Below are 27,885 nucleotides of genomic sequence, written 5' to 3'. Positions count from 1 at the left end.
CCACCACTTTTCACAGGCCAAATTTCAACAGCCTTTACTGGGGATCTTATCTAAAGCCAAACTGAATTTATCCTCTACATGCAAATTCAATGTACTTCCTTGGACAGCAGAAACAGCGCGTGAGCTCCAAAGGAAACCAGGTTGTTTCACAATATCATCTTGATTCATTATGTTATTTAAAGAGACCCCCCCCCAAGAGACCAGTTAAGCAAGAGACAAAGAATTAGTCAAGATATTCCGTGATAAGATCCTTAAAAATTATCTTTAATTAATGCCAAATATGAACAGATCATAAAGTGACAGAAGCAAGTAAAATTGCATAGATGAAAACTATGCGCGTCAATTAGGTTCTCAATTCATAACATTCAATGTCCTCTACCTGACGTGTTAAACAGTTAGGGCAAGGAAGATGCACAGTGGGTTAGAGACACATCCTTAACTCAAGGGGTAAGCAACTGGCAAACTCAGGAAATAAAATAGAGTTTTTCAGCTTAAATGGTTTGTTGTCCTGATGGTGCACTTCAAATTAATATGATTTAATTTTTATTTTTAACCTCTGAAATATTTTAATACTAGAGGTATGTCCATGAAGAAATCCTACGTAGTCTACTTACAGCAGCATTAAAGGTCCCAAAACAGTGCACTGAAGAGAAGAAAGGGGCTTCCTGAAGTTTTGGAGAGGAGACAACTTTTGACCTGGAATATTCTGTAAGGATTTTGTTTTGTTTTGTTCCAGATGCCATTTTTTCTTCTCCTCTGATTAGGGTACGAAAATTTTCTAGACTCTTTGAAGTTTCACATCATAAAAAGTAAATTTCTAGTTAGCTCCTAAATGAAAATCACTGTGACTAGAGTTAATCTCCTTAAAGCTAAGAGTCCTGAGGTCAGCAGGACTTCACATATACCCTAGACTTTCCCAGAAAGTTAATGGTCATTTTGCCTGAGCAAAGAGACTGGCATTTGATCCCAAGGCTTCTAACCTGACATCTATACCCTGAATGAGTTTGCACAGTGACCCAAGATAATGGAACAGTTTCGGTTAACAATTCAGCTCCTGTTTGCTTCTTTACAAAGTGATAAGTAATGTACATTCTTTTAAGATTTACCTGAGTCATGCTAGACGTGTTCACATATACCCTGAAATTCCATGATATAGGTACAAGTGCTAATGTAGCGCATGGCAGACAAGAGGCCACCTCCCAAGATAGCAATTCAGCTTGGGTTGTGTCTGGACTTCAATTTTTTAGTTTGTTTATTTGTCTTCTTAAAATGAATATAAACATCAGAAGACTCCACTCTGGCTTGGAAAAAGTTGGAAGATAAAGCGGTTGTTTGGCAGTTTATAGTCTTTCTAACAATTTCATGCTATGGATGGTTACCACCCACCAATTCCCACCACTCCCAGGAATAAGTCATTCCTGGAAGAAAATGGAGAACTGCTTTCTGCTGATGTTCTCTTTCTCCTTTCTGTCCGAGCAGATCTAGCAAACAAGGAATTAAAATTTAAAATTCTAATTTAGAAAGGATGTGTTTTGAGGTCTCCTGTGTTAAATGGGAGGGTTAGAAACTATTATTACTGACGCTTTAGAGGTCAACTAAGTTGAAAATTTTCTAACTATACACAACATAAAGAAGGCCCTTTATGGACCAAATCAATTTTCTACTTAGAGAAATTTATTCCTCATTTACCACTTACGTGTATTTTCTTTAATTCTCAAGTGAATCAAGATTGTGCTGTCCCCTGTGCTTTAGTTTCACCAGAGTGGCTTTTCATTTCTGAAGATTTCATTTTCCAAAAATAACTGCCCATTGGCTATCATGCAGGAGAAAAGCTTACCATTGGTTCATCTGATTTTTCTGGGCTAACCCACTAACACATTCCCAGTGAACCGGTTGCACTCATCATCAGAACCTGAGTCTCAACCGGGCACAACCGGGGGTTGTGCACAGATGGGGAAGGGAAATGCCAAAACAAAAAACTTTCCTGACTATAATCTGCCTTCTAGAAATCTGAGGACAGAGGAAGTTAATGTCTTTGGTCTCTCTGATTCAGATCACTTGAAGTGAGTTAACCACTTCAGAGATTCTGGGATGGCTAACAGCCCTGGTGTGACCCAACCCTTCCACTGCCACCCTATTGAACTAGGGCCCCACACACTGGAAGAGTTGAACTATGGCTATCTGCGTTTCAGAAGTTTCCTCCTCCTGGAGGAAACAGGTGTTCAGGGCTTGAGATACTGAAGCTCAGTCCCTAAGAAGGGGACAAAAAGGCAAAAAGCCTGATAAAGTAAATACGGTAAGTAAGCCAAATGATAGTCATTCCTTGATAGGCAGTTTTGTTAAGTGCACCTTCAGGTCTACAAAGACATTTCAGCACAGTACAGTGCAAGGGGGAAGAGCTTTTCAAAGGTTGCATGCCTATGCTACACAGATAATCCCTGTACGCCGTTCTCACTGAATTCGATGCAATGAGCTAAAGATGGATAAGCAGCATACATTTTCCCCATACCACCCAAATTCATAACAACAGCTCAACCCTAATCCCAGGCCAACAGGTTCACCTCATGCAGCACTTTTCCCTGTAACACATGCAGAAAAATCAGCCAGTCCAAGGTATAACTGTGAGAGGTATACCAAATAGCCAAAGACAGTCTCATGAGTCTTGGTCCCTTTTTCTCATCCTTAACCCATCCATTCCATAGTACTGAGTGGATTATTGCTGTTGACAGAATGCAGTGTTCTGAGTTCTGTTGTGTCCTAGACCTCAAAGTCAAAATAAAAGGTCAAGATATTCCCAGGGATTGGGGAAGGGGTTAGCATTTATGTTTCCCCAGCTGGAGACTTTAAAGCAAAGAGGAAAGAGATAGATAGCCAGGATGAGTTAAGGTTCAAATGTAGAGGATACATCACAGGGGAAGGTTTAATGCCCTGTAGTCAGAGGCTGTGTAGTTCTTGGCCCCTCATCTTCCGGGATGTGTGTTGTGTTCATCTTAGAGACTCACAAAAGTGCACAGAGAAATAAAATATCCACATTCTTTCTTTCAATTGAGTCAGCCAGCCTGGGTGCCACTCTCATTTCTTGGTTGATTGCCTCACTACTAGTTCCAGGACAGGATGGGGGAAAAGGATGGAAGTTACAGGAAAGATTCCAGAAGAAGCTGGGCAGGAATGTAAGGCGGTCAGCAGCAGGCGGCCACATGCTAAGTGCAGAATGAAGATTCCCCACTTTGGTGTTCTTAAAAAGGCCAAGTGCCTCTCCATTGGTGGACAGCTGCTGGGCTCCAGAGGCCTGTTACATGGCTCTCTTTCAGCTGGGCACGAAGTCTCCACTGTTCTTTAGGCTGGATGACTGGGGCAGCAGAAGTTAGATGCTCAACCTGTGAAGTGACTGCCAGGTGGGACGATCAAAGGAGCATCATAGGAAACACTGAAAAGAGGGTGAGTCAGGAGGGAAGGCCTAGGAAAGGTCATTATGAGCAAAGTGTTCCACAGTGATGCCTGAGAAGATCAGGCTATCAAAGATTTGCAAAGTGCTGTACCTAACAGAGAAAGAGTAAGGTAATGTACCAGGAACACTACTCTGGACCTAGGAAACTTTGCATGTTCAGAGTGACCCTCCATAGGAAACAAATTTCCAAAGAGTTTATCTTTGCTTCTGGTGGAGAAGAGGAAAAAAGTGTTCATGGTTCATGTCCCGTTCAAAGATGGGTCTCAGTTCCTGTCCAGAGTCAGGCTGCCGCAGGGGCCGAGTCCAGTGATGGCCAGAGAGACAGTACCCTCCTGGATCTCTCCTCTCCGGGGTGTAGGGTAGCATGGTCTTCTCACAGTGGTGAAGTGAGAGAGTGAGGATGGAAAAACAAAAACAAAACAAAACAAAAAACAAAAAACAAAACAAAACAAAAAAAAACCAAAAAGCAAAATATCTGTGCCCCAACCCCTCCTCCCTTCTGTTACATAACTTCTCAGCTGTGTTATGGAGGCACTTTCTGCAGTTCACTGTGGGTACAGGATAAAGGCACTAAGCAACTATTAAATCAATTGGTTGAGTTTCTTCAGGGAGCCTCAAGGGGTGGGCCGAAGTCTCTGCAGACTTCAAATCATGACTGCAAAAAGAAATCAGCTCTGCTTTGGATGCATACAGTAGATAAACATTATCATTTACATCCTAAGAATGCACCAAAAACATGCAATATTGCACCTTTTTTTGTTTGTTTGTTTTTGTTTTGTTTGTGTTTATCTTCAGCTAGAAAGAATACTTGTTCTTAGGTGTCACTATATATACCTTGATGACTTATTTAAGTTTTCCATATAGTTTCCCTTTAAGGGATGGGCATATTGGTCCTCTCTCTGCCTACACCTACGCAGAAACCTGACATTTCCCTGAGCAAAGGCAGGAAAATTGACTGAGTGTCCCCCACCCCCTCCCCCCATTATTTCTTTTGGGCCTTTCATCCCACAGACTTGTAGTTTTTATTGTTTTTTAAAATTTTTATTACTGAAATCATGCATTAACTAATTCAAGGTACATCTTAATCAAATAGGCCATAATGCTGAATAAGTGAACATGCTTTGAGCTCCAAAAAGTTATTGTTCCCTTCGGACTAACATATGCACTTAAATACAGTACTTTATTTACTAATAAAATAGTTAATAAATGAAGGAGTGCACTTTTGGTGAATGCAAATGAAAAAGGATCTATTTTTAGAAGAGTTGATTTCAACGTAAGCTTATTCCCCATTGTCTGGGTTAATGTTCTTAGCATGCGGTAATAAAATAAATGTTATCGGATTCAAACATGCTTACATTTAACTCCATTTGTGCTCTCTTGCAATAAGGAGGCTAAGGTTTTACATCCAGTTCCGAAGGCCAGGGGTCAAGGTGCAGGACTGGTGAGAAATGACCTGTGTTTGGTGCTCATCTGCAGTTGAGAAAACTTAGCAGCACTGCAGATGAATCATTAATTTTATTTAGTTATCCTTTTCTTAGAGAATAGTCTGGATTAGAAAAAGGATGGGGCAGAGGGAAAGTCCCTACCAATCAGGACCAGTATCAGATTTATAATAGGTGCTTTGTGAACCAGTCTTAAGTAATTTTGGTTTTGTTCACCTTGTAATATGCAGTTCAGTCCACCAAAATAAAAAAAAAAATTTGTTCATTGCCCATGAGGCTGGTATGTCATGTTACATATAATACATCTGATGCACTGTCTTAAATGTGCTGTGCAGTTTGCAAAGATTTTATATTGGAGTCCCATGCAAATTTTAATTTTATATTTCTAAGTGATCATCTGGATTTTAGTTTAAAAAATAATTAAAGAAGCCAAAGGATTAGAAATATTTCAGAATGGGAAAGCAAATGAATCTTATTTTACCTAGACTAATTCATGGACTGCATTTTTAAGCCAGTTTTAGAAAATACTCTTCCTTTTCCCATTTTTTGAATAAAATGAAAATAGGTTTTTTTTTCCATGGATCTTGAAAGCTTCAGTTCACCACACCCAAAATCCACAATGCAACAATGCATTGACAATTAGAGCATTCAAAGACTATTCAGTAAAGTATCTACAAAGTGTGACAGAGTCACTAGGGTTTTGTTTTGTTTCTTTAAGTCTTTCGAGTGGGGCCTTTTCTATTTGCTGACTTTTATTTTTAAACATCGGTCAGTAGCTTGCTCTTATTAACGCAGTTTTGATTAGCTGTGGTGCAATTGCCAGTTCTGATATTGGCCTGTCTATAGTGGGTTATGCTATTATTCATATCCTCTTCGATCTCCATGTACTCAGACTTGCTGATGGTGGAGGAACTGCGGCGACTGAGGTCACTGTCAGAGGCTAAGTTAGGGGAACTAACGTGGAGCAACTGAGCCTGCTCTTCCCCCTCAGTTTCTCGGTGGTAGAAATAGTTGAAATTGGACACAATGACAGGTACGGGCAGGGCAATTGTCAGCACACCAGCGATGGCACACAAGGAGCCCACGATCTTGCCTCCAATTGTCACAGGGTACATGTCACCGTATCCTACAGTGGTCATGGACACCACCGCCCACCAGAAAGCATCGGGGATACTGGAGAAGTGAGACTCAGCTTCTTCCGCCTCGGCAAAGTACACTGCACTAGAAAACAATATGACCCCAATGAAGAGGAAAAAGATGAGCAGCCCTAGCTCTCTCATACTAGCTTTGAGGGTCTGGCCCAGGATCTGGAGGCCCTTAGAGTGACGGGACAGTTTGAAGATTCTAAACACCCTTACCAACCGGATGACCCTGAGGATAGCCAGCGAAGTGGCCTGCTCACCCTTCTGGTTTCCCTCCTGCTCAGCTATTTCCGTGCCTAGGGTGATGAAATAAGGGATGATGGCCACAATGTCGATGAAGTTCATGATGTTTTTAAAGAAGTCTGTCTTGCTGGGGCAGGCGAAGAAGCGCACCACCAGCTCAAAGGAGAACCAGATAATGCACAGGGTTTCCACGATGAAGAAGGGGTCCGTGAAGATGTTGGAATTGTAGGTAACCGTGGTGTTGTCGATGCGGTGGATGGTGCCTGTGAAGTCCTTGTCATCCTTCAGCTCGGGGAGAGTCTCCAGGCAAAAGATAACGATGGAGATGAGGATGACCATGACGGAAACTATAGCGATGACCCGGGCTGGCCCCGAGCTCTCAGGGTACTCAAAGAGCAGCCACACCTGGCGCTGGTATTCCTTCTCGGGCAGGGGGCGCTCCTCTTCCTTGATGAAGCCCTCATCCTCCCGGAACTTCTCCATGGCCTCCTCGCCCAACTCGTAAAATTTGATCTCCTCAGAGAACATGTCCAGGGGCACATTGACTGGCCTCCGCAGGCGGCCCCCAGACTGGTAGTAATACAGGATGGCATCGAAGCTGGGCCGGTTGCGGTCGAAGAAGTACTCGTTCCTCAGGGGGTCGAAGTAGCGCATGCGTTTCTTAGGGTTGCCCAGCAGCGTGTTGGGAAACTGCGCCAAGGTCTTGAGCTGCGTCTCGAAGCGCAGCCCGGAGATGTTGATCACCACGCGTTCGCAGCACTCGTGGTCATCGTGCTCCGCCTGCCGGGGGTAGCTGCCATCCTGGGGGTGGCCCGGAGCGGCCGAAGCTTCGTCCACGTTCTCTCCCGACATCACCGTCATGGTGGAAGCCCAGCGCAGAGATGCGAGGCCAGGAGAGAGCCCGGGATGAGAAAGATCGAGGGAAGAGGGGTGGGGGGGACCCAAGCGGCCCCCCCACCGGAGAGTGCGTCTCTCCCACGCTCAGGGGGAGGGGCTTCGAAGCGAGCAGGTCCGGAGATCCGTAACTTCGCTTGCTAGTACCTTCCCCTCCACCCTGCCTTTTACTCAATTTGGAATCCCCCTCTCCTGCGGGCCCGAGTGCAGCTTTTTTGCGAGGGCTGGGTTTGGGGATTGTGCTCTGGTTTTGCTTGGGGTGAGGGGAGGGTGATTTTAGTATTTCTTCCTGCTCCGAAGTGCCTTAACGCAGTGCCGTTCTAGCAGACCGGGCCATCGCTTCGGGGTTCACCCTGGCCTCCCCTCCCCTCCGTGAGCCCTCCTAGGACCGGGTGCAGTGCCAGCTCAGCAGATCCCCACGCCTTCCACCCCCTCTGCTGCTCCTTGGCTCTACCCCCTCCTACCCCTCTTCGCCTGCCGCCTTCTAAGCTCCCACCAGGGCGATCGATGGACGCTGCAGAGAAATAGAAAGTGATACGGGGGTAGAAAATCAGAAGCATTCAGATGGGACGGACCTACAGACACCAAAGAGCACAGACTAATGGCTTTTATAGAAAACGCTGGACTTTTACTAGGGTTATCACATACACACAGACAGACACACACGCAGACACCCAGAAATCCAAGTTTGGGGCTCTTACACCCACTTTCCCCAATGCCTAACAGCCGATCTGTTTACAACTTCGTTAAACTGAAGATCGGAAAAGCACTGAGAGACGCTGGGGGAGTTCAGCGTCCCAGGCAGCATCCTCGCATCCCCGCCCTCCCCCGCCCGGTCACCCCAACCCCCGCCTCTGCAGCCCGGAACTGGGGAGCCCCCTACCTGGCCCGCCGGCTTGGCGCAGGGGCGGTGCTGAGCCGGCGGAGAGCCCGAGTCGGAATGCGGCAGGTCGCCTTTGCAGTACCCGGGCGGGAGCAGCGGCAGGAGCCGCAGCAGCATCGGAGAGGTGCGGGACAACTCGCCGCCTTGGTGGGTCCGCTGGTCGAGTGCCCCTCTCAGTTGGACAGTCGCTTTACTGAGCAGCTACCGCGGAAATGTCCATTCCCTACCCCCATTCTCACCCGATGCCAGCAACCTGGAGATACTGTCCTGTCTCGGGTGCAGGGATTCCGGAGAATGCGGGGCGGAAAAGCAAAACTGCCACCCTCTCCAGAAGCTCCGAAGCAAATGATGATAAACAGCACTCTCGCCCCCTCCTAACACCGTGGGAGCCCTTGATTCGATCCCGAAGGATGCGGGCGGGCAAAAGCCTGGATCTACATGGCTTTCCAGTCCCCTCCGCTCTCCGCACCCCAGCGCGGACCTCTCCGAGGCTGCCCGACGCGCCAGGAGCCTTTAGGAGCTCCGAATGGGGCAGGGTGCGTGCGGCGGCGAGTCCGCTCGGTCCATTTCTGGGCGCTGCAAGATCAGCAGAAACCTGAGAAAGAGCCTGGAATGCGGAGCAGCGATTGGCCCACCCGGGCGTGGGTTGGGGAGGGCGGGGGAGGGCAGGAGCGAGGAGGTAGATGGAAAATATGAGGGGGTGGTTTGGCAGAGGGGGGTTGTCATTCAGTTCCCACCCTTGTCAGCACAGCTTTTTTCCTCACCTACCAGAAAAGCCGACCACCGACTCTTACTTCCCTTGTGGCCAACAGTTCCACCCACTCAGGGCTCCTAGCCGCGCGCGACCTTCCCCGGGAATTTCACATTGGAAATGGTCAGGTCCGACGCAATGCAGGCGGTGGTGTTCCTGGCAAAACTCCTCTGATGGGTTTGCGTTTGTGCAGTCCCACAATAATCCTCTTCCATCCTACGGTTTTACACGCCATACCGCCCCTCCTCCAGGGGGCTCTCTGCTGGGCCCACTCGCTTCTCCCCGCCGGTCGAATTCAGAGATGTAGGCTTTGGGTAGAGCTCTGCGGTTAAGGATCACTGGATTTCTTCGGTGTAGTGCTGTGTAGTGTGCTGAGAGTGCTGCTGAGTCGGTGCCTCTTTAACCTACCACGGGAGTTGAAATTTCCTTACAATCAGATTATTTTGAAATACAGAGAATGTGACTTGTGGGGGACCGAAGGTTTCGTGGGTTTGTGGGGTTGTCTGCCAACTTGCTGCTAATTGGGACGAATCTGAGAAGCAAGTCGCCTACTCACCTCCCACCCTCCGTCCCGCCTCCCGCAGTCTCTTTCCCCGGCCTACTGACTTCCACAGAGTCACTTTCACGGCTTGCAACTTATTCGGAAAAGGGTCCCCACAGAGGCGCAAGGCAGCGCGAATCGGGGGCGTGCGCGGCGCCCTGCGAGTGCGGCTGGAGCTGCGCCCCCAGAGGCGCGGCGTCCCGGCGCCTGCCGCACTAGAGGAGGCAGTCGGTAGCTCTTACTTCAACTGCTGCGGATTCTCTAAGGAGCCTGCAAAGAGCCAGAGTCGCCGCTGATTGGTTCTTCCAGCGGCCTTGAGAACACCCCTTCGCACCACCACGGTTCGCTTTGCCTCCCGCCCACACCACCCACCTCTTTAATCAAAGCCAATGATTGCATCCTCCCGGCTCTATTGTGGCCAGGGAAAGGCAGGGGCCTCTACAGGGTTGCCCCGGCAGTACAAGAATCTCGGGTTACCCCATTTGTGTACAATGAATCAAAATGCAGTCTGTAAAAATTAAAAAAAAAAAAAAGGAATCTCGGGTATGGAACTAGTTAAATCCCTCCTCCAGTTTCAGGCCCCCAGCATTCCTTTCAGAAAAATAAAAGTGTTTGTTCCCTCTTCTCTGGTTTTTCTTCTATGAACAATGAGTCCTCTTATAGAGTACTCCTCCTTCCGACTTGAAAATCTGCCCTTTTCTCTACCTTCCACACACATATCCCTCATTTTCACCAGGTAACTTCACACTGATTCCTGTCTGCACTGCTGCTTTAAAAAAAAAAAAAAGAAAAGAAAAAGAAAGAAAGAAAGATACACCCCAAACAACCTTCCCCAAAACAGAAAGACTCCGCAAAAATGAACGTGAAACTTTACACTCAACTACTAATCAAGTCCTTTGGTTTGTTGTTGTTGTTGCTACCACTACGGCTAGAATCCTAATGGACAAAACCCCAATATACATAATAAACATTTTCCAACCATTCTCTATTCTTCCGTTTTTCTATCTCTGCTCTTGTTTCTCCCTCTTCCTGGGTAGCACCCTGCCCTCCTTTGAATGCCTCTAAATCTCCCAGCTTGATGTAAATGCACTTGCACTGGTTCAACATTTGGAGATTGCCTTGCTAAGGAGAATTGCAGACTGCGTGGGATTCTAGGTTTCTAAATTCAGGATCTTATGACAGGGCATGATAGACTCAAGGGGTCTTCAAGGTCCCTGAGGTGTTTAGAACAGGACTGGGTCACCCAAAGGGAATAAAGTTGTTAAAATATGAACTCAGCATGTGTGATGCAAACCCTCTCTTAGTAAGGGTCTGGAGAGACTTACTGATTGGGCACATATTTGTTCAGTCCCAGCTATATGCCAGGTACCGTTCTGACATGAGAGACCAGGAATAACTGAGACACATAAAGTCCCATACCTCATGGTGCTCACATTCCAGTGAGAGATGTAGGCAATAAACAAATACACAGTGCATAATAGCTTCAGGTAAAGAAAATTAAGAAAAGGGGATAGAGAGTGACAAATATAAATTTGTAGATAGGAAGGGCCTCTATACAAAGGTACCATTTGAACAGAAAAAGTCCAAGAAGAGAGACAGGGAAGGGCTGGGGTTGTAGCTCAGTGGTCAAGTGCCTACCTAACATGCCTGAGACCCTGAGTTTGATATTCAGCACCACAAAGGGGGTGAGGATGTGGGGTAAAGGGTACATTCATATGTTGTTGGTGGGTCTGCAAATTAGTACAACCAGTCTGGAGATTTCTCAAAAGACTAGGAATGAATCCACCATATCACCCAGCTATCCCATTTCTTGGTATTGAGTCAAAAGAATTAAAATCAGTATACTATATGATCTATGTTCTACCAACTTTTATAGCAGCACAATTCACAATAACTAGGTTATAGAACTAGCCTTGGTGTCCCTTAATGGATGATTGAATAAAGAAAATGTGATATATATATATATATATATATATATATATATACACATGTGTGTGTGTGTGTGTGTGTGTGTGTGTATATATATATATATATATATATATATATATATGACTTTTACTCAACCATAAAGAAAAAAAGTTATTTCATTTGTGTAAATGGATGGAACTGGAAAACATCATGCTGAGTGAAATAAACCAGACACAGAAAGTCAGTTGTCAAATATTTCCTCTTATATGTGGAAGCTAGAGAATAATAAGGAAATTTCTTAAAAGAGCAGGGAGGAATCTCATGAAAATAGACTGAGAACAGTGGAGGAGAGGAAGGGGAATGAGGAGAAGGGAATCAACATCCACACAATGTTCATATATGAACACATCACAGTGAATTCCACCTTTATGCATAACTATAATGCACCAGAAACATTAATCAGCAAAAAAAAAAAAAAAAAAAAAAAGGAACGGGAAGATCAGACCCATAGTTATAAAAGCAAGGTAAGGACAAGTGTAATATATTAGGAAAACAAAAGAAGTCCAGTATGGATAGAAAGAAGAAACCAATAGAAGGCAGGTCAGAAGGGTAGACAGGAGATGGATTAGGCAGGACCTCAGGATATTTTTATTCTGAGTGTGGTGGGAAGATGTTGAAGGGCTTGCATCAATGTGGTAACATGGTTTAGGTATTTTAAAGATTACTGTGGCTACAAGAAGCAAGGCACATGGTTGTAGGTGGTTAAGTGGCACAAGCAATGACAGCTTAGTCTAGGGAGATAGTGGTGAGCCTGCGAAGAGTGGTTAGAATAGGACTGCAGTTACTAACAGAGATGGCAGAAGTGAAGATAGGAGAAGAGGAAATGTAAAAATAAAAATGCAAGAATTCTCTTAGGTTTGTTGCTTTAGTAGTAACGGAATGAATGGTGGTGTCGTGTACTGCGGGTGTACATTGGACCATTTCTCCCACCTGAATGTGGACTGCATGAAGTCTGGGAGCTTGTGTGTCTTGGTTATCACTGCACTAGATGATTTAGGTCTCTCCCCCAGACTCTCTCCACTTCACCTTTCTTCCTGCCCTGTGTCTACTTGCCCTACGGCAGGTGCTACTCGAAAAGCCAACTCTGTAGGCAGCTGTGTTCTGCTCCCTGGGGTTGACTACACTGCAGTGAGAAGAATCTGGATTCCTCAAGTCTATGAAAAGATGCAGGTGAGCAACACAGCTACCTGAAGGTACAATATTAGCTCGGTGGGCCAGTAGGAGCTCACCCAGTGGGTAATACAAGCTAGGATGGAACCCATAGGCAAATCCCCTCTACCTTTACTCTTCTCGTGGCAACCAACCCTGTGATCTAGAGACAGGCTGTGTCTCTGTGAGCTCCTGAAGCAGGGACCTCCTTGGTGAACTGTCACCTTGTATTTGCATCTTATTTTCCCCTGTATTGCTTTCCTTCTCCTTTATTCTTACTGCCTTGAGTTGGTACCTCCCACTAAAGTATTAGCTTCAAAGTCCTGTCTCAGGTTATATTTTCCAGAGAAACTGAACTGAGACAGGGAAATCAAAACTTCATTTTGAAACCTGTTAAGTTTGAGAGATCTACTAAATATCCAAATAAGGATATTGGACATGAAAGTCTAGAGTTCAGAGAAAGCATCTCGATAGATCAAGGTTTGTCACCCTTAGTACTGTTGACATTTGGGCTAGATCCTTTTTTGTTATTTTTGCCGTAGAGGGCTATCCTGTGGATTTTAGGATGTTCATCAACATCCCTGGATTCTACCTACTAGGTACCAGTAGCACCTGTCCTCAGTTGTGACAACCAGAATATGCCCAGCAACTACCAAAGGCACCCTCAGGTGAGATCCACAGGGGTAGATGTTAATTCAAGCCAGAGTACTGGACGAGAGCATTTGAACATAAGGATAGAGAGAGAAGAGGAAATATGTAAATATTTTGCTTCAGCTGCTGTAATGCTGAGAGGTAGGGAAAAGAAGGAAGAGCCAGCAAAGGACTGGAGAAGGTGTGACTGGTCATGTAAGCAAACCAGGAGAGTGTTGGGGCTGTGAAACCAAATGAGAACTGTTTCAAGAGGGCGAGATCAATTTTGCTGCCTACTGCTAGTAAGATATGAAGAATGAGAAACTTAGAATTGACTATCAGAGTAGGGAAAATGGAGCTGGAAAGAAATTGAGGGAAAACTGATGATAATGGGTAAAACCAACTCTTGAAGTTTGGGGTGTCAAGGGGAGCAGAAGAGTAGAGTTGTAGGCTGAAGGAAGACAAAGGGTGAAGCGACTTTTCTTCTTTATGATGAGAGCTCTGACAATATGTTTTTATGCTAATGGAGAGGATAGAAAAGGAAAAAATGTTTTTGCAGTAGAAAGAGGAAAATCTGCGCAATGTTCTTGAGAAGGCAAAAAAAAGAATAGGCTCTGAGACCCCCCAAAAATGGATTGACCTTGGAAAAGAACAGTTATTCCACAGGAAATGAAGGGGGAAAGAAAGCACAGTGGCCAGACACACAGGTAGCTGAATAGATGTGGAACTTGTGGACATCACTTATGCCATCAGAAGACATTTTCTCAGGAAAAGAGATCATAAGTTAAAAGTGAGGCTGGGCAAAGAAGTCTTGGAAATTGGAGGTAAAAATTGTGAAACACCCAAGTAGGAGAACCGGGTTAGGTAATGCAGACTGGTAGCACCAAGGACTCACTCTTGCTAAGGGACCATGCTTTTAAGGAATCAGGCCCTGGGTATTTGAGATGAACTTGGATGAGAGTCACGATGTAATTAGTCCTGATAATCTTTTATGGAAAATGTGTAACTAGTTCTGAATATAGCATCCTTCGTGGGATTGTTTTTTTTTTAAGTGTTGCATAGAAGAAAAGCAAGACATGGCATGAGAAGATGTGGTCTTACCGGGCAGGATATGTCCCTGAGGACTCACTTCAGATTTTGCAGTGTCACGTGCGAAGGAATGGTGGTCTCACAAGGTCTGAAGTGGAATTGTAAGAAGTAATATAGAATCACTGGGAGTTAAGAAGGAGAGTCACCAAGGACTGAAGATGACAATGAATATCATTGGGGTGCTCTTGTTAATGATTGTGATGCGATTCATCTGTGGAAGATCCCCAGGGGTCTGTAAACCCTCTGTACATGTCTATAATCTTATTTCTTAGGACAAGATCCATAAGAAATTTTATCACAAACTCAAAGGGAGATTACATGGGAACAGTTAAAAAACTGAATTTTTAAATTGGAGATAGAGAGAGAGATAGATTCTAATTCAATCACTCTGATCTTGGATAAATCACTTCAGTGCTTTACATTCTTATTCCCTTATTTACCAATAAGGAGATGGAACTTTACATACATAAGATGTACTATCTACATCACAGGCTGTTGTGAGGGTAGAATACAAACCAAATTCTGATCAGTGCCTGGCACAAAGTTTATGTTCAATGAAATATCAGCCTCCCACAAAAGAAGAAGGAGAAGGAGAAGAAGACCAAAAAGTCAGGAACTACTACATTAGAAAGAAATTTAATGTTCACCAAGATTAAAAAAAACTAATAACAATTCCTAGATATTCAAGAATCAGATAAAAGAACAAATATCTTTACCATCAAAAATCTTTACAAGTAGCTGAGGGTGTTGGCACACACCTGCAATCCCCATGACACAGGAGGCTGAGGCAGGAAGATCACAAGTTTTATATACATTTATATATGTGTGTGTGTGTGCATGTGTATATGCCTGTAATATATAAATAAACAGGCATAGGCAGGTCAGAATGGTGATCATTAAGAAATAGGAAACAGATGAGGTGAGTCCTATGATTGACCTGGCTTTCTTCCTAGAGGTACTTTCCAGAAGCTATGCAGAAGTGGAACCCAAGCAGAGTCTGACAGTTTCATGACCACGGGTTAGAATCTGGTAAGGCTGAGGCAGCTGAAAGTCATAGGCAAAATACTGGAGAGGAAGAACCCACACAGAGAAAAAGCAATAGAAACCCAGAGTTCTCCCTTTGAGTATGTTACTGATTACTAAACCACACGTGGGTAGGGTAAAACTCTATGAGGCCAAGTGGTTTAAAATTTAAAAATTAGTGCAATTCACTGAATTGAGGGAATCACAGGAAATTCTCAATAGATTCAGAAAAGCTATTTGAGAAAATTCAACATGCATTCATGATTAAAACAAAACAAAACAAACCTTTCAGCACACTGGAAATAGAAGGAACTTCCTCAACCTCATAAATGACATCTACACAAATAATGTATGGCAAACGTACTTAATGGTGAAAAGGCTAAATGTTTCCTCCTAGGATCGGGATGTGCTCCTATTGCCTCTATTCAACATTGCCTCAAAAGTCCTTGCCAGTGCAATAAAGAAATAAAAGGCATATGGATTGGAAAGGAAGAAGTAAAACTGTCCTTATCACAGAGAAGCATGACTGTGTACATATAAAATCCTAAGGAATCTATAAAAACGCTTCTATGACTAATAAGTGAATTTAACAAGACTGAAGGATATACAAGGTGAATATATAAAAGTCAGTAGTATCTCTCCCATTTACAATGACATCAAAAAACTTAAAATATTTAGATTAATGTAACAAAATATGTTACATGGAAGCTCTGCACATGGAAAATTATAAAATATTGCTGAGAGAAATGAAAAAAGATCTAAGTAAATGGAAGGATATACTATGATCATAGTTTGGAAGACTCAAGATTGTTGTGATGTCATTTCTCCCCAACTGACCAAATACTCAGTTTAATCTCAATCAAATGTTAGCAGACTTGTTTACAGAGTTGCTTCTAAAAGCATGCTGATTCTAAAACATATATGAAAACACAAAGAACCTAGAAAAGCTAACAGAAGTCTTAAGAACTTATAGGATATATGCTACCTCATTTTAAGTCTTTCTATAAAGCTACAATAATCTAAACAGTGAAGTATTGGTATGACCCCTACAACTCAAGAATAAGAAGATAACACAATTAAAAATGGTCAAATAATTTAAATAGATACATCACAATAGAATATATGCTGTTTATTTATATAAAAGTCTAGAACAAGCAAACACAGGTCAGTGGTTTCTGGAACCAGGGATGAGGGGGTTGACTGTAAACAGGTAAGAAAGAACTTGAGGGGCCTTTATCTTCACTGTGATGGTTGAGTGTCTGATTTAGTCAAAACTCATAGGATGGTACACTGAAAACAGGTATATTTTATGGGATGTAAATATACCTAATAAAACTTGTTTTGAAAATACCTTGTTAAAGAGTTAATTATTTAATTACATTGAGCTGACAGAAGAAGTTTAGAAACCTCAGTAATTTTCAAGAACTTAACCTGCAAATGTCTCTTAAAGAAACCTCTGAGTTGTTCTTGAAAGGAAGAGATTATTAGTAGGAAGACTAGAGGAATATTCTGCCATGCTAGAACTATTCAGGCAGTCTCAGAGCTTGAAGAGAGATGGCATTCAGAAATCTACTAAAAAGCAATTATCGTGCACCTATGATAACTCAATCATTGCACAACACGTCAGAGACCAAGACAGAACCCCTGAATTTGAGTTGTAGAGAAATAAAGAGGCAATTGCAATGCAATAGACAAACACATTAACGGAACATGTAAAAGTGTATTGGGAAGATTGGCCTCTAACCAACCCTTGAGAGTGAGGGAAGAATTCTCAGAAGTAACAAAATAATAAGCAAGACAAATCCTATAAGTAGAGGATGTGGAGGTGGGAGTGCCTTCCAGAATAAGGGCAGCAGCACACTCTAAGGCTCTAGATGTGTAGTTGAGTGCAGAGTCTGCCCAAAAAACCAGAACTTAACTCAGGACAGCTGGAGAGTCAATACAAGGAGGTGAGTGGCCTAAGAAGAGGACAGAGAAGATGGCAGGAGCCAGGTTGTGAAGCCCCTTGTGAGTGACTGCAGAGGCCTCTTGGCTTCCCCTTGAGCTTCCAGTTCTCCCTGGCAGAACTCCCTTCCACATACCCACATGCCAGAAGAGAGCCCCACTGTTCCAGGGCTTTCATTTAGGAATTGGCCTATGACAGAATTCTAGCCCAGGAGGTGTGAGGGAGGTTCTGCTGGAGGTCCCCAGAAAGAGGTTTCCTCGGTGATAAGACTGCTTTCTCTTCATTCTCTAGATGTCATGTCTGAATGAGTCATTGCTCTAACCATTCTGTTAGCAGACCGAATGATTAACCAGCACTGACGATGTCATAGCAGAAGAGGAGGCTAAAGAATCTGGAATCTGGTGACGTTATTGAGCTGCTGAATCAATCAGCTATGAAGACTTCTTACCATGGAAATGATAGACAAGTCAATAACTTTCCTGATGGTTACATTAGAGTTGAGCTTGCTTATTAGACCTCATTAAAGAACTTCTCATTAAAATGTTTAAACAGACTTGCACAATATGGATCATATTTGGAGAAATCATTTTGATGTGGAGGTTGTGTCAGAACTCTTTCTCATGAAGTATGTGACCCGAAATGATTTAGAAAGGAAAAAAGAAAAAATGATACTTTCTGGCTAAGAAAATTGAGCACTTTTTCAACAGGTCTGTAGCTTCAGGAAAGGTTTTTATCCAGGAAGCTTTTATCCTTCTCCATTTCTTCATTCTTCCAATCCTCAGTTCAGATGCTACATTCAAGTAGGTCTCTTTTGTGTGTGTTCCCAAAATGGCTTCCAGCAACTTTCAAGGCTATATCTCTCCTGTCTGGTAGGAAACATGTCTGGTTCCCACAGGGGTCCAATGGAGACTTTGGAATTGAGTCTTAGTGACCCTGACTGCTTGACTTGGATTCTCTTTTTATTCAAAAACTAATCACCAAAGTCAGGAAGATGGAATATACTGACTGGATTAAGGAGGTCAAGATCCTTCTCTGAAGACAGGAAGGGGCTCATCTCACCCAAATTATAGGATTGGAAAATTCAGAGTACTGTTGAAAAGGATCAAAGAAGCCAGATGTAGTGGCACATGCCTGTAATCCCAGTGACTCAGGAGGTTGAAGCAGGAGGATCGCAAATTTGAGGCCAGCCTCAGCAACTTATCAAGATCCTAGGCAACTTAGTGAGAACTTGTCTCAAAATAAAAAGTAAAAAGGACTCAAGGTGTAACTCAGTGGTAGAGTACCCCTGTGTTCCATTCCTAGTACCAGGATAAGAGGAAAGGAGAGGAGAGGAGAGGAGGGGAAGGGAGGGGAGGGAAGGGGAGGGGAGGGGAGAGGTGGGGAGAGGATGCTAGGGAGATGACTGACAAATGTCTAGAATAGTGGGTGATAGAATAAAGGATGACTCCCAGGTTTTTGGTTTCAGCATCCCAGAGAGACATGCACAAAGAGAAGAAAGCATTTCAGAAAATCAGTTAAGATTAGAAACGTAGTGAGATGTAGCTACCAACTGGTGCTTAGTTATCTTGCATGGAAACGGCAGTTTCAATGAAGTAGTAGGAACAGATGCCAGATTGCAGAATTCATGGAGTAAGCAAGTGATGTTAGGGCGTGTTGCCGTTCTTTAAAGAAGCTTGGAACTTCAGGGCAGGAAAGAGAAAGATAATGGTTAAGGAGTCCATTGGATGGAGGTTTTTTTGGTTTGTTTTGTTTTGTTTAATGTGGCAAAGATTTGAGCATGTTTAAATGCTAAAGATGTGTAAGTTAAGAGAATATGAGAAAAATCAAGTTTGAACAAGACAGAGGAAATAAATGAGATAATTAATGTAGAAAGATCCCTGGGAATAATGAGTAGAGGAATCTAGGGTACAACTAGAATAATCTTAAAGAAGAGTAAGGGACCTTTTTCCTTGTGATAGAAGGAAACAGAAGGATGGAAGAAATGTATTATTACTTCTGTAATGGGAAGGTGAATTCAGGAAATGGATGGAGAAGATCTGAAAGTCTCCAGTTTCTCAGAGAAGTAGATGTTAACTATTGATGAGCATATGAAAGGACACCATGGAGGTGGAAGCTAGTTTCGAAGAACAACAGCAGAGAGACTGGATTAGGAAAGCATATGGAACCTTGATGTTTCCCCCATCAGCTGGATGTCCATGCTTCTTTACCAGACAGACTCAGGCTTCCTCAATGTCAATCAGAGTCCAAAGGCTGAATAATCTTTTTAACTGTTGTGCACTAGATAACTTCCAGTGAGCTCTGACTCCACCACAGATGGAAGCCCAGACGTCCTTTCTCTCCCGTCCACTGCTTTCCTCTTTGTCTACTCCACCGCCCTCCTCTCAGGATCCCAGGTTCATCCTTTTCTTCTCTAGGGCAGACTGGAGAGAACTTTTCATCTCTTGCACTAAACCTTGAGAGATTCATGTTTATGCTTCCAGTAAAAGGGCAATAGTAGAGCCCTCAGAAAGGATCCTTGCAAGAAGGTAACTTGTCCCTAGCTAATACCAATCACTTCTCATACCAGACATGAGATGCAGAAAATGAAAAGATAAAAAGGACAGATACGGAGTGATCACAAGAAAGCACCAAAGACCCAGCTGAGATAAAAGGGAAAAATAAAAAACAGGACTGATTAGTGTGTTTGTATGATTTTTGTTCAAAAGCAATTTAACTTCTCTGGTGTTAAACAGAAAAAGAAGTTTATTGTATTGGTAAAAAATTTAAGAAATAGTTGTTAAAGTGATGTACATGGTTGTAAGTATAAAATAGATCTGAACACCACAGCACAAATTAGAATTTCTGCTATAATTTGAATGCCCTCCTCCCACCAAACTCATGTTGAAGTTAAATGCCATGATTATAAAGAATACAAGTAACAATAAATGTTGGTGAGGATGTAGGGAGAAATGTACTTTAATACAATGTTGGTGGGACTGCAAATTGATGCAACCACCATGGAAAGCAGTATAGAGATTCCTTAGAAAACCTGGAATGGAACCACCATTTGACCCGGTTATTGCACTCCTCAGACTATACTCAAAAGAGCATATTACAGTGATATGGTCACATCCATGCGTATAGCAGTTCAACTCACAATAACCAAGCTAAGGAAACAACCTAGGTGCCCTTCAGTGGATGAATGGATAAAGAGAATGTGGTATATATACACAGTAGATTATTACTCTGCCATAAAGAAGAATGAAATTATGGCCTTTGCCAGTAAGTGAATGGAACTGGAGAATATCCTGCTAAGTGAAATAAGCCCATCCCAAAAAACCAAAAGCCAAATTTTCTCTCTGATTTGTGGATGCTAGCCCAAAACAGGGGAGATTGGGGAGGAGAATAATAGAAGTCCATAGGATTAGGCAAAGGGAAACAAAGGGAAGGGAGTGGGAGGGGAATAGGAAAGATAGTAGAATTAATTGGTCATAACTTTCCTAGCCTTGTATGTGTATATATGACCAGGATAACTTCACATCATTTACAACCACAAAAGTGGGATCCTAAATAGAATAAGTTATACTCTATGTATGCATAATCTGCTAAAATACATTCTACTCTCATGTAGAACTAAAAAGAACAAATAAAAAGAATTTTTTAGAAGTTAACTGCCATGGTACAGAACTAAGAGATGGATAGGTCACGAGGGCTCTGCTCTTATGAATGAGTTAATGTCTTTATGTAGTGAGTGGGTTAGTTATTATAGGAATAGGTTCCTAATAAAAAGATGAGTTTGGGGCTGGAGATGTAGCACAGTGGTAGAGCAAGTGCTTTGCATGTGCAAGACCCTGAGTTCAATCCCCAGTACAGGGGGAAAAAAGTATAAGTTTGACTGATATTTCTCCTTCTGGGTTGCTTACTTTCTTGCCCTTTGGCCATATTATCTGATACAGTATAATCAGAAGACCCTCACCAGTTGCCAGTACACTGCTTTTGGATTTCCCAACTCCAGTACCTTGAGCCAAATAAACTTTTTTGTGTTAATTACCAAAATACATGGTAATCTGTTATAACAACAGGAAATGGACTGAGACAATTGCTAACTAAAAATACACATACCAGAAGTATTTGCATCTCAAAATGCTTTATAGTAAGAGTACATATGCCTAAGGGCATTGAGCTTTGAGGCCTCAATTGCCTGATTTTCTCCATGTTGCAGCAGACTCAGAAATGTCTTCAGAGGTAAAATTGCAGCCTGCTTTTAGTATTTAGTCCAGTAACTTACCAAATCTTAGTCACGAGAAATGCTATTTATGAAAGATTTTTGGAAAGACATAACATACACCGTCCAACACGACAGCCATTAACCAGGTTACATTTAAGTGGACGACAGCAAGAGTTGGGCTTGAGTGCCTCAGACCCCAGCCACAACGCAAGGGCGCGACAGCCCTGAGCATCTGGTGTTGACCATTGCAGACAGTGCAGACAGAAAACTCTATCAGACAATGCTGCCTTTGAGATGCTGCCCTTGGGTCACTCTAGGTCATCCGTGAGCTCATACAAGGGAGCACAGTTTGGGTGCTTCATGGAATTGTTTTCATGGCTTTAGTCTGCAAGGAGGAACATCCGAAGAATAAAAGCCCTTTTCACTCATGATGTAACTGTCATCAGGACTTCATGGAAGACATTATCCACCATGTCACACAGTGACTTCTTTTATAAAGATCGCCGGAAGACATTTTCAGTGTCAGAGAAAGCAAGGGTTCCCTTGAAGACTGGATTGTTTTCATCTCAGGATTCTTGAAGTTGATTGCATTTACCTTATTGTGCTTGGGCAAATTCAGAGCCACATTTGAAGCCCTCATTCAGCAACCAAATAGAACACCATGGTGTAATTATTTCTCTGCATGTGTATGTGTGTTTCTGCCCTCACCTCCCTCTAGAATTCATTTAATTTTTGAGTTGTGTTTTTTAAACTTCACAAATTCTTCCTAACATGCAAAATATCAGTAGATAGGACCATCATATACATATATACATACATACATACTTGCTTGTGTGCCATTATCTCTCATGCAATGACTCGGATATGCATCCCTGGATGAGAACATTAATAAAAACACAGACTCTTAAATGCAGCCCTTAAACACCATAATTCATCACTCTGGTCATTCTCAGACACCCAGGGCAGTAGTCTAAACTGTTACTTTTCTGCTTATAGCATCAGTCATAACCAAGGTGACACTGTCATGTGACAAATACTCAAAAATATTAAAGCATTAGATTTCCAGGGGCTTGACCTCGCTAAGAGGTAGTTGTTGCTAGCAGGTTTGTAGGCAGAGTACTGAGGAAATTGTAATGGTTTCCAGAGTAATTGTGGTGTTGTGGTTTTTTTTTTTTTTTTTTTTTTTTTTTTTTTTTTTTTTTTTTAAGGAATAATGTACCTTTAAAAAATTCCAGTCATTTAGGGGCACAATACTATTCCTCTGACTTCAGACTAATGAAACCTTCTAAAATGCCTGTCTTACCTCTTTGCCTGATTACAGTTTCCTCACACAGTTTCCTCACACAGTGTATTAGTCCACAAATTAATACAATGCTTATTTATCCAACATAATTAAAAATGGGAAGGCCATAGAAAATTTGAATAGAATTCAGTTCATAGAGTTTCCAAACCAATTTTGTTCCTTCTTTCTTTTCACATCCTATGAGAGAGGGAGGGAGGGAAGGAGAGAGAGAGAGAGAAAGAGAGAGGGAGAGAGAGAAACTATTCTCAATATTTTGCACTTTCCATCCTTTTAATCACATCAACTTACTCTTTGCAATCCTGAATATTTACAAGGCATATGTCTTTTTGCTATTGAAAAGGCAAAAAATAAGAAAGTACTGCCTATACCCTCAGTAAATTTATAATCTTCTTTGTTGAGGAGACAAGACTTTTCTGAGTGTAAAATGACAAGACTGTGAAGGTAGAAAGTGAGTAGCACAAGCTCAGGTGACCTCAGGTGACCGAGTAGGCACTTGGGACAAGGAGACAGGTGGTGCACATGGAGTGGGCTGCTGGGCAGCTTTGCAGACGTGGTGATCTTCAGAGGCTCTGCGAAGCGGAAGAGAAGCTTACTGTTGGTGGGGGAGGGGAGGCGAGCACAAAGATGCCACCATGGGAGGCATAGGACCTTTCAGGAGACCATGGACAGGTCGGTCTGGTGGAAGCACGCTCAAGTGGAGTTGCTAATGAGCAGTGAAATGACAGACTCGGGCAGGAGGGAGAGGGATGGCCATGGAAGGAACTGGGAAAGCCCTGAGCACTCGGCAATCCACGCTTGAACTGCCAAGCCTTAGCCATGCCACACCAATTTCTTTCAGCTTCAGAAGAGATATCAGAGACCGTTTGCAGCCAGGCTTCTCTGATAACTGATAGTAAAGAAGGTGGACCCCTGGTGTCATTTGTCATCCAACATATGGCAATGAAATGTGTGAAATCTTCATCTTTGTATCACATTTTATACTTTTCAAAGATCTTTCTTAGGCATAAGTGTTTATCCTCATATAAACTCCTGGACCTAGAGGAAGCAAGTATTTATTATCCTAAAGCCATAAGGACAAAGGCAGGAAGGGCTAATATGCCCTTTGCCCATCAGGTTTATGCAGGCAATGGTAGAGAGCCAGACAGCAAACAGACCCTGCTCCTCCCTTCCTTGATTATCTTCCTTGACACCAGACTGCCTTCAGCTGCTGCTACTCCACCCGGGCACTTTTGGAATTTGGCATCCACTGTCAGCAACTTTGGGATTTTCTCTTTAAACACCACATTCCAACAGCACATGAATTACAGCAAGAACAGAGTGGGTTACTCAGAACTCTCTGATTTAGAGGGGGTTATGTGAAAATTAGGACAGATTGGCCATTCTGCCTTCCTGGATTTTTCAGGTTAAGAAGACACACCTTGTTGTTTGGGCTCTTTGGGGTTCCATTTTGCCCAAAGACAACGAGATGGATGGCTCAACATCTTGGGGGCTTTGTGAGTTGCAGTGAGTCTGTGATTCTTTCTCCTAATCATTGGCTTGGATGACATTGTCAAGAGTCCAAATCTTATTTAAAGTGCATCAGAGATAAATGCAACTGGATGTAAGCAATGTATTTATGTAGAATAACAATGTTAATATTTCATAGGCTGCAGCACAATAGAATTAAATACTTTTGCTTCCACGAATGAATTCCATCTTCAAAACTACTGCAAAGGAGCTTATGTATCCGGCACAATAATTTTGCAAGTAATTCAACACACTGTGGCTCCCAAATAGCTCTACATTTCTCCAAATTCCTAGTACCCTCTCTGCACTGTTGGAAACAATCTTACCTATTGTTCTGAGGAAGAAATCTTTTCTTTTGGCAGCCTGATAGATTATGCAACTCATTTATTTCAGTCATTAACTTATTGGGCCATATGTGCTGTTTCCTCCTGTGCTGTTAAGCATCCCTCCTGCCTTTACTTTGAGAGCAAGGGCCAGCTACTTCCCCAACCAGAGCAATGACCCAGTAGACTACGATCAAGTTTCCAGAGGTCCCCTCTTCAACATCTGACCAATGCCAACACTTAATTGTTCTCCAGCCTTCCCTGCAGACTTTGACCCAGGGTATTCTCTAAATCTCAGATTTCAAAAGTATCTCAGAGACCAGGAAGGACCAGGAAGGAAGTTAAGGTTGACCTCGACTTAGAGCTCTCAGGTTGTATGACTATTCTTCAGACTTTCACCTCTCCTGCCCATGTTCCCGTCCAACTATCCTGTTCCAGCTCCAAAACATTTGATCATTTCTGAAATGACCTTATATCTAATCCCTCATTATCAGAAGAAACAGAAAACCAAAACAGAACATAGTGGTGATAAACATCCACACTTCACTGATATCCAGCAAACAGTTGTCCCCAGTTATCTCTGTGCCTTTTCCTATCTTCTCTAAGGCCCATACCTCTACCTGAGCTTTGGACCCTCAACCCTCCACCATCTCAGGAAACCTCATTATGGATGACTACCTCCTCTCCCTTGTACATTTGAATTCCTTTTTTTAGTGGATACTTTTGGAAAACTTTCTGTCCTTTTATAAAATATGGGTTAACTTTTTGTTTCTGTGACAAAAGACCTGAGAAAAACAACTTAAAGGAGGAGAAATTTTTGGCTTCTAGTTTCAGAGGTTTCAGTCTATGGTTGGCTGACTTCACTGTTTTAGGCCTGAGGTAAGACAGAAAATCATGGTGGGAGGCTATGGTGGAGGAAGCAGGCTCTCCTCATGGCAGCAGGAAACAGAGAGATAGGGGAAGGGGCCAGGAACAAGATATAGTCACCAAGGGCATACCCGCAATGATCCACTCCCTTCAACTAGGTCCCACCTCCTACAGTTCCCGTCACTTCCCAAGAGTCCATTCAGCATGGAACCCACAAATGGATCAACCAGAGCCCTCATGATCCAATCACTTCCTGCAAGTCCCACCTCCGAACATTGTTATATTGGGGAACAACATATGAGCCTTTGGGGAACAATCCAGATCCAAAACTATAACAAATGCCAATCTGGAAAAGAGAAGAATGTATTCTCTATATACACATAGATGTGGTTAAGGCTCTTGTGCCTCTAATTGGTTATCTCTTGACACACTTCCAACACACCTATGGGCTGGTATTTAAAAAAAATGTAACTTTGTTAAATATTGAAAAGATACAAATTAATATTTCTAACAGAGATTTAAGACATTAAAAATTCAGTAAACAATAACATACCTAACTTCAGATTTAATAAATAAAATATTGCCACTACCTTTGCACCTTCAGGTTTAATGAATAAAACATCACCCATACCTTTGAAATCCCCAAGGGCCTCTGTGTCTCAGCTACTCTTCCTGATCCTGTGCAGACATAAATGCTCTCCTGAACTTTAGGTTTCTTACTTCATGCCTGTCTTTTTCCTTATAGCTTTACATTTGTTTTATATCCTTACACAGTATATTACGTAATTTTGTGAAACTTTGAGTATATTTAACAGAATCCCCTCAACACAATATGTGTTGTTTTGTCACTTGTTTTTTTCTAAGTCAATATTATGGGCCTGGCATTCAGCCTTGCTTCATTGCTGTGTAATATTCCCTTTTACCAATGCATAACAATGTATTTACCCATTCCACCATAGACACATATTGTAGTTTCTCTTGTGCCAGGCTAGCTTATGTGTGGGGTAAGGACGCAGAGTCAAGACCCAGACTCTGGGAGTTGGGTGGAAGCAGGCTTGTGGTAAGCAGCCTGCAAACTCGTTTATTGCGGGAACAGCTATACATTTTATAGGTTTCTTGCCCAATCACAATGTGCCATGGGGGATCAGACCACCAGGTTCCTATAGGAGTTCCCTTAGTAACATTAAGTCAACTTGGGGCAGTTGTTTACTTTCCTAAGTAGCCGAAGTGGAACGCTCTTTCCTGCAATTTTCCTTACACACTTGAGACCATTCACTGATGCCAGCCAAGAACTAGGATTTCTCCCAGCAACATATGCAGGTTATTTTCTGTTGGTTGGTTTGTGTTGCCATTATAAACAGTTAATGTTCAAATGCATGGGTATAAAAATCAGTTTAATCTCCATACCTAGAGGGCTGAGGATGTGGCTCAGTGGCAGGGTGTTTGGCTAGCATGCGTGAGGCCCTGGGAAAATGCAGGACATCAATTATATCAATCTTTAAATTAAGAGAATACCAAATTATTTCCCAAAGTAATTGAGTTGATTTACACTCCCACAAGCAGTGTATAGAACTGGTAGTTACCCCCAAACTTATCATCACTTCCTTTTGTCCACTTCTTAAATTCTGCCATTCTGACGAGTATGGAATATCTCCTTGTAGTTGATTTATTATTTTAATTTTTAGGGTTATTTTTAGATTGTGGCATAATACACATAACATAAAATTTAGCATCTTGACCATTTCACGTGTGCAGTTCAATGACACTGAGTCCATTCACACTGCTGTAAAGCTGTCAGCACTGCCCCCAGAGCTCTTTACATATTGCAGAACTGAAACTCCATGTCCATTAGACACAACTCCCAAATCCCCCTTCTCATCACCCTCTGGTAGTCACCATTCAACTTGCAGTTTCTATGGCTTTGTTCTAAATGTCTCACAGAAATGGAATTGTATTACCTATCATTGTGTGACAAACTTATTTCACTTAGCATAATGCCCTCCAACTCATCCATATCAGTGTGTGTCAGAATGTTCCTCCTTTTTAAAGGCTAAATAATATTCCGTTGCACGTATATACCACATTGTTGCTTCTCTGTTGATGGATACCTTGGTTGCTTCCATTTTTTGGATATTGTGAAAAATGCTGCTATAAACATGGATGTACAGCTATCTTTTCAGGACCCTATTTTCGATTCTTTTGGGTGCATACCTAGAAGTGGAATTACTAGATCTTAGGGTAATTCTGTTTTTAATTTTTTGAGGAACACTTGTACTGTTTTGCACAGCAGTTGTACCATTTTGTGTGTGTGTGTGTGTGTGTGTGTTTTAGATATACACAACAGTAGAGTGTATTTTGGCACAGTATACACACATGGAATACAACCCATTCCAATTAGGATCCCATTCTTGTGGTTGTACATGATGTGAGCTGTGCTATTTTCTAGTCCCACATACAATGTACAAAGTTCCAATTTCTCCACATTCTTGCCAATATTTATAATTTTCCATATTTGTTTATTTTTTCTTGAT

The 27,885-nt window shown here is 42.6% G+C and overlaps 1 protein-coding gene across 1 annotated transcript; it reads right to left on the bottom strand.

Annotated features, from left to right (window-relative positions):
* Nucleotides 1-243: 243 nt before the first annotated feature.
* Nucleotides 244-8,618, bottom strand: Kcna1 (potassium voltage-gated channel subfamily A member 1). The gene is made up of 2 exons (XM_047551122.1): nt 8,053-8,618; nt 244-7,683 (listed from the first exon to the last, which is right to left on the bottom strand). The coding sequence occupies exon 2, from the start codon at nt 7,134-7,136 to the stop codon at nt 5,649-5,651; it is 1,488 nt and encodes a 495-aa protein (XP_047407078.1). The 5' UTR covers nt 7,137-7,683; nt 8,053-8,618; the 3' UTR covers nt 244-5,648.
* Between the last annotated feature and the right edge of the window lie 19,267 nt (nt 8,619-27,885).

The sequence above is a fragment of the Sciurus carolinensis genome, chromosome 4 (assembly GCF_902686445.1).
Source record: "Sciurus carolinensis chromosome 4, mSciCar1.2, whole genome shotgun sequence".
Taxonomy (NCBI): Eukaryota; Metazoa; Chordata; class Mammalia; order Rodentia; family Sciuridae; genus Sciurus; species Sciurus carolinensis.
This window is presented reverse-complemented; position numbering and strand designations above follow the sequence as displayed.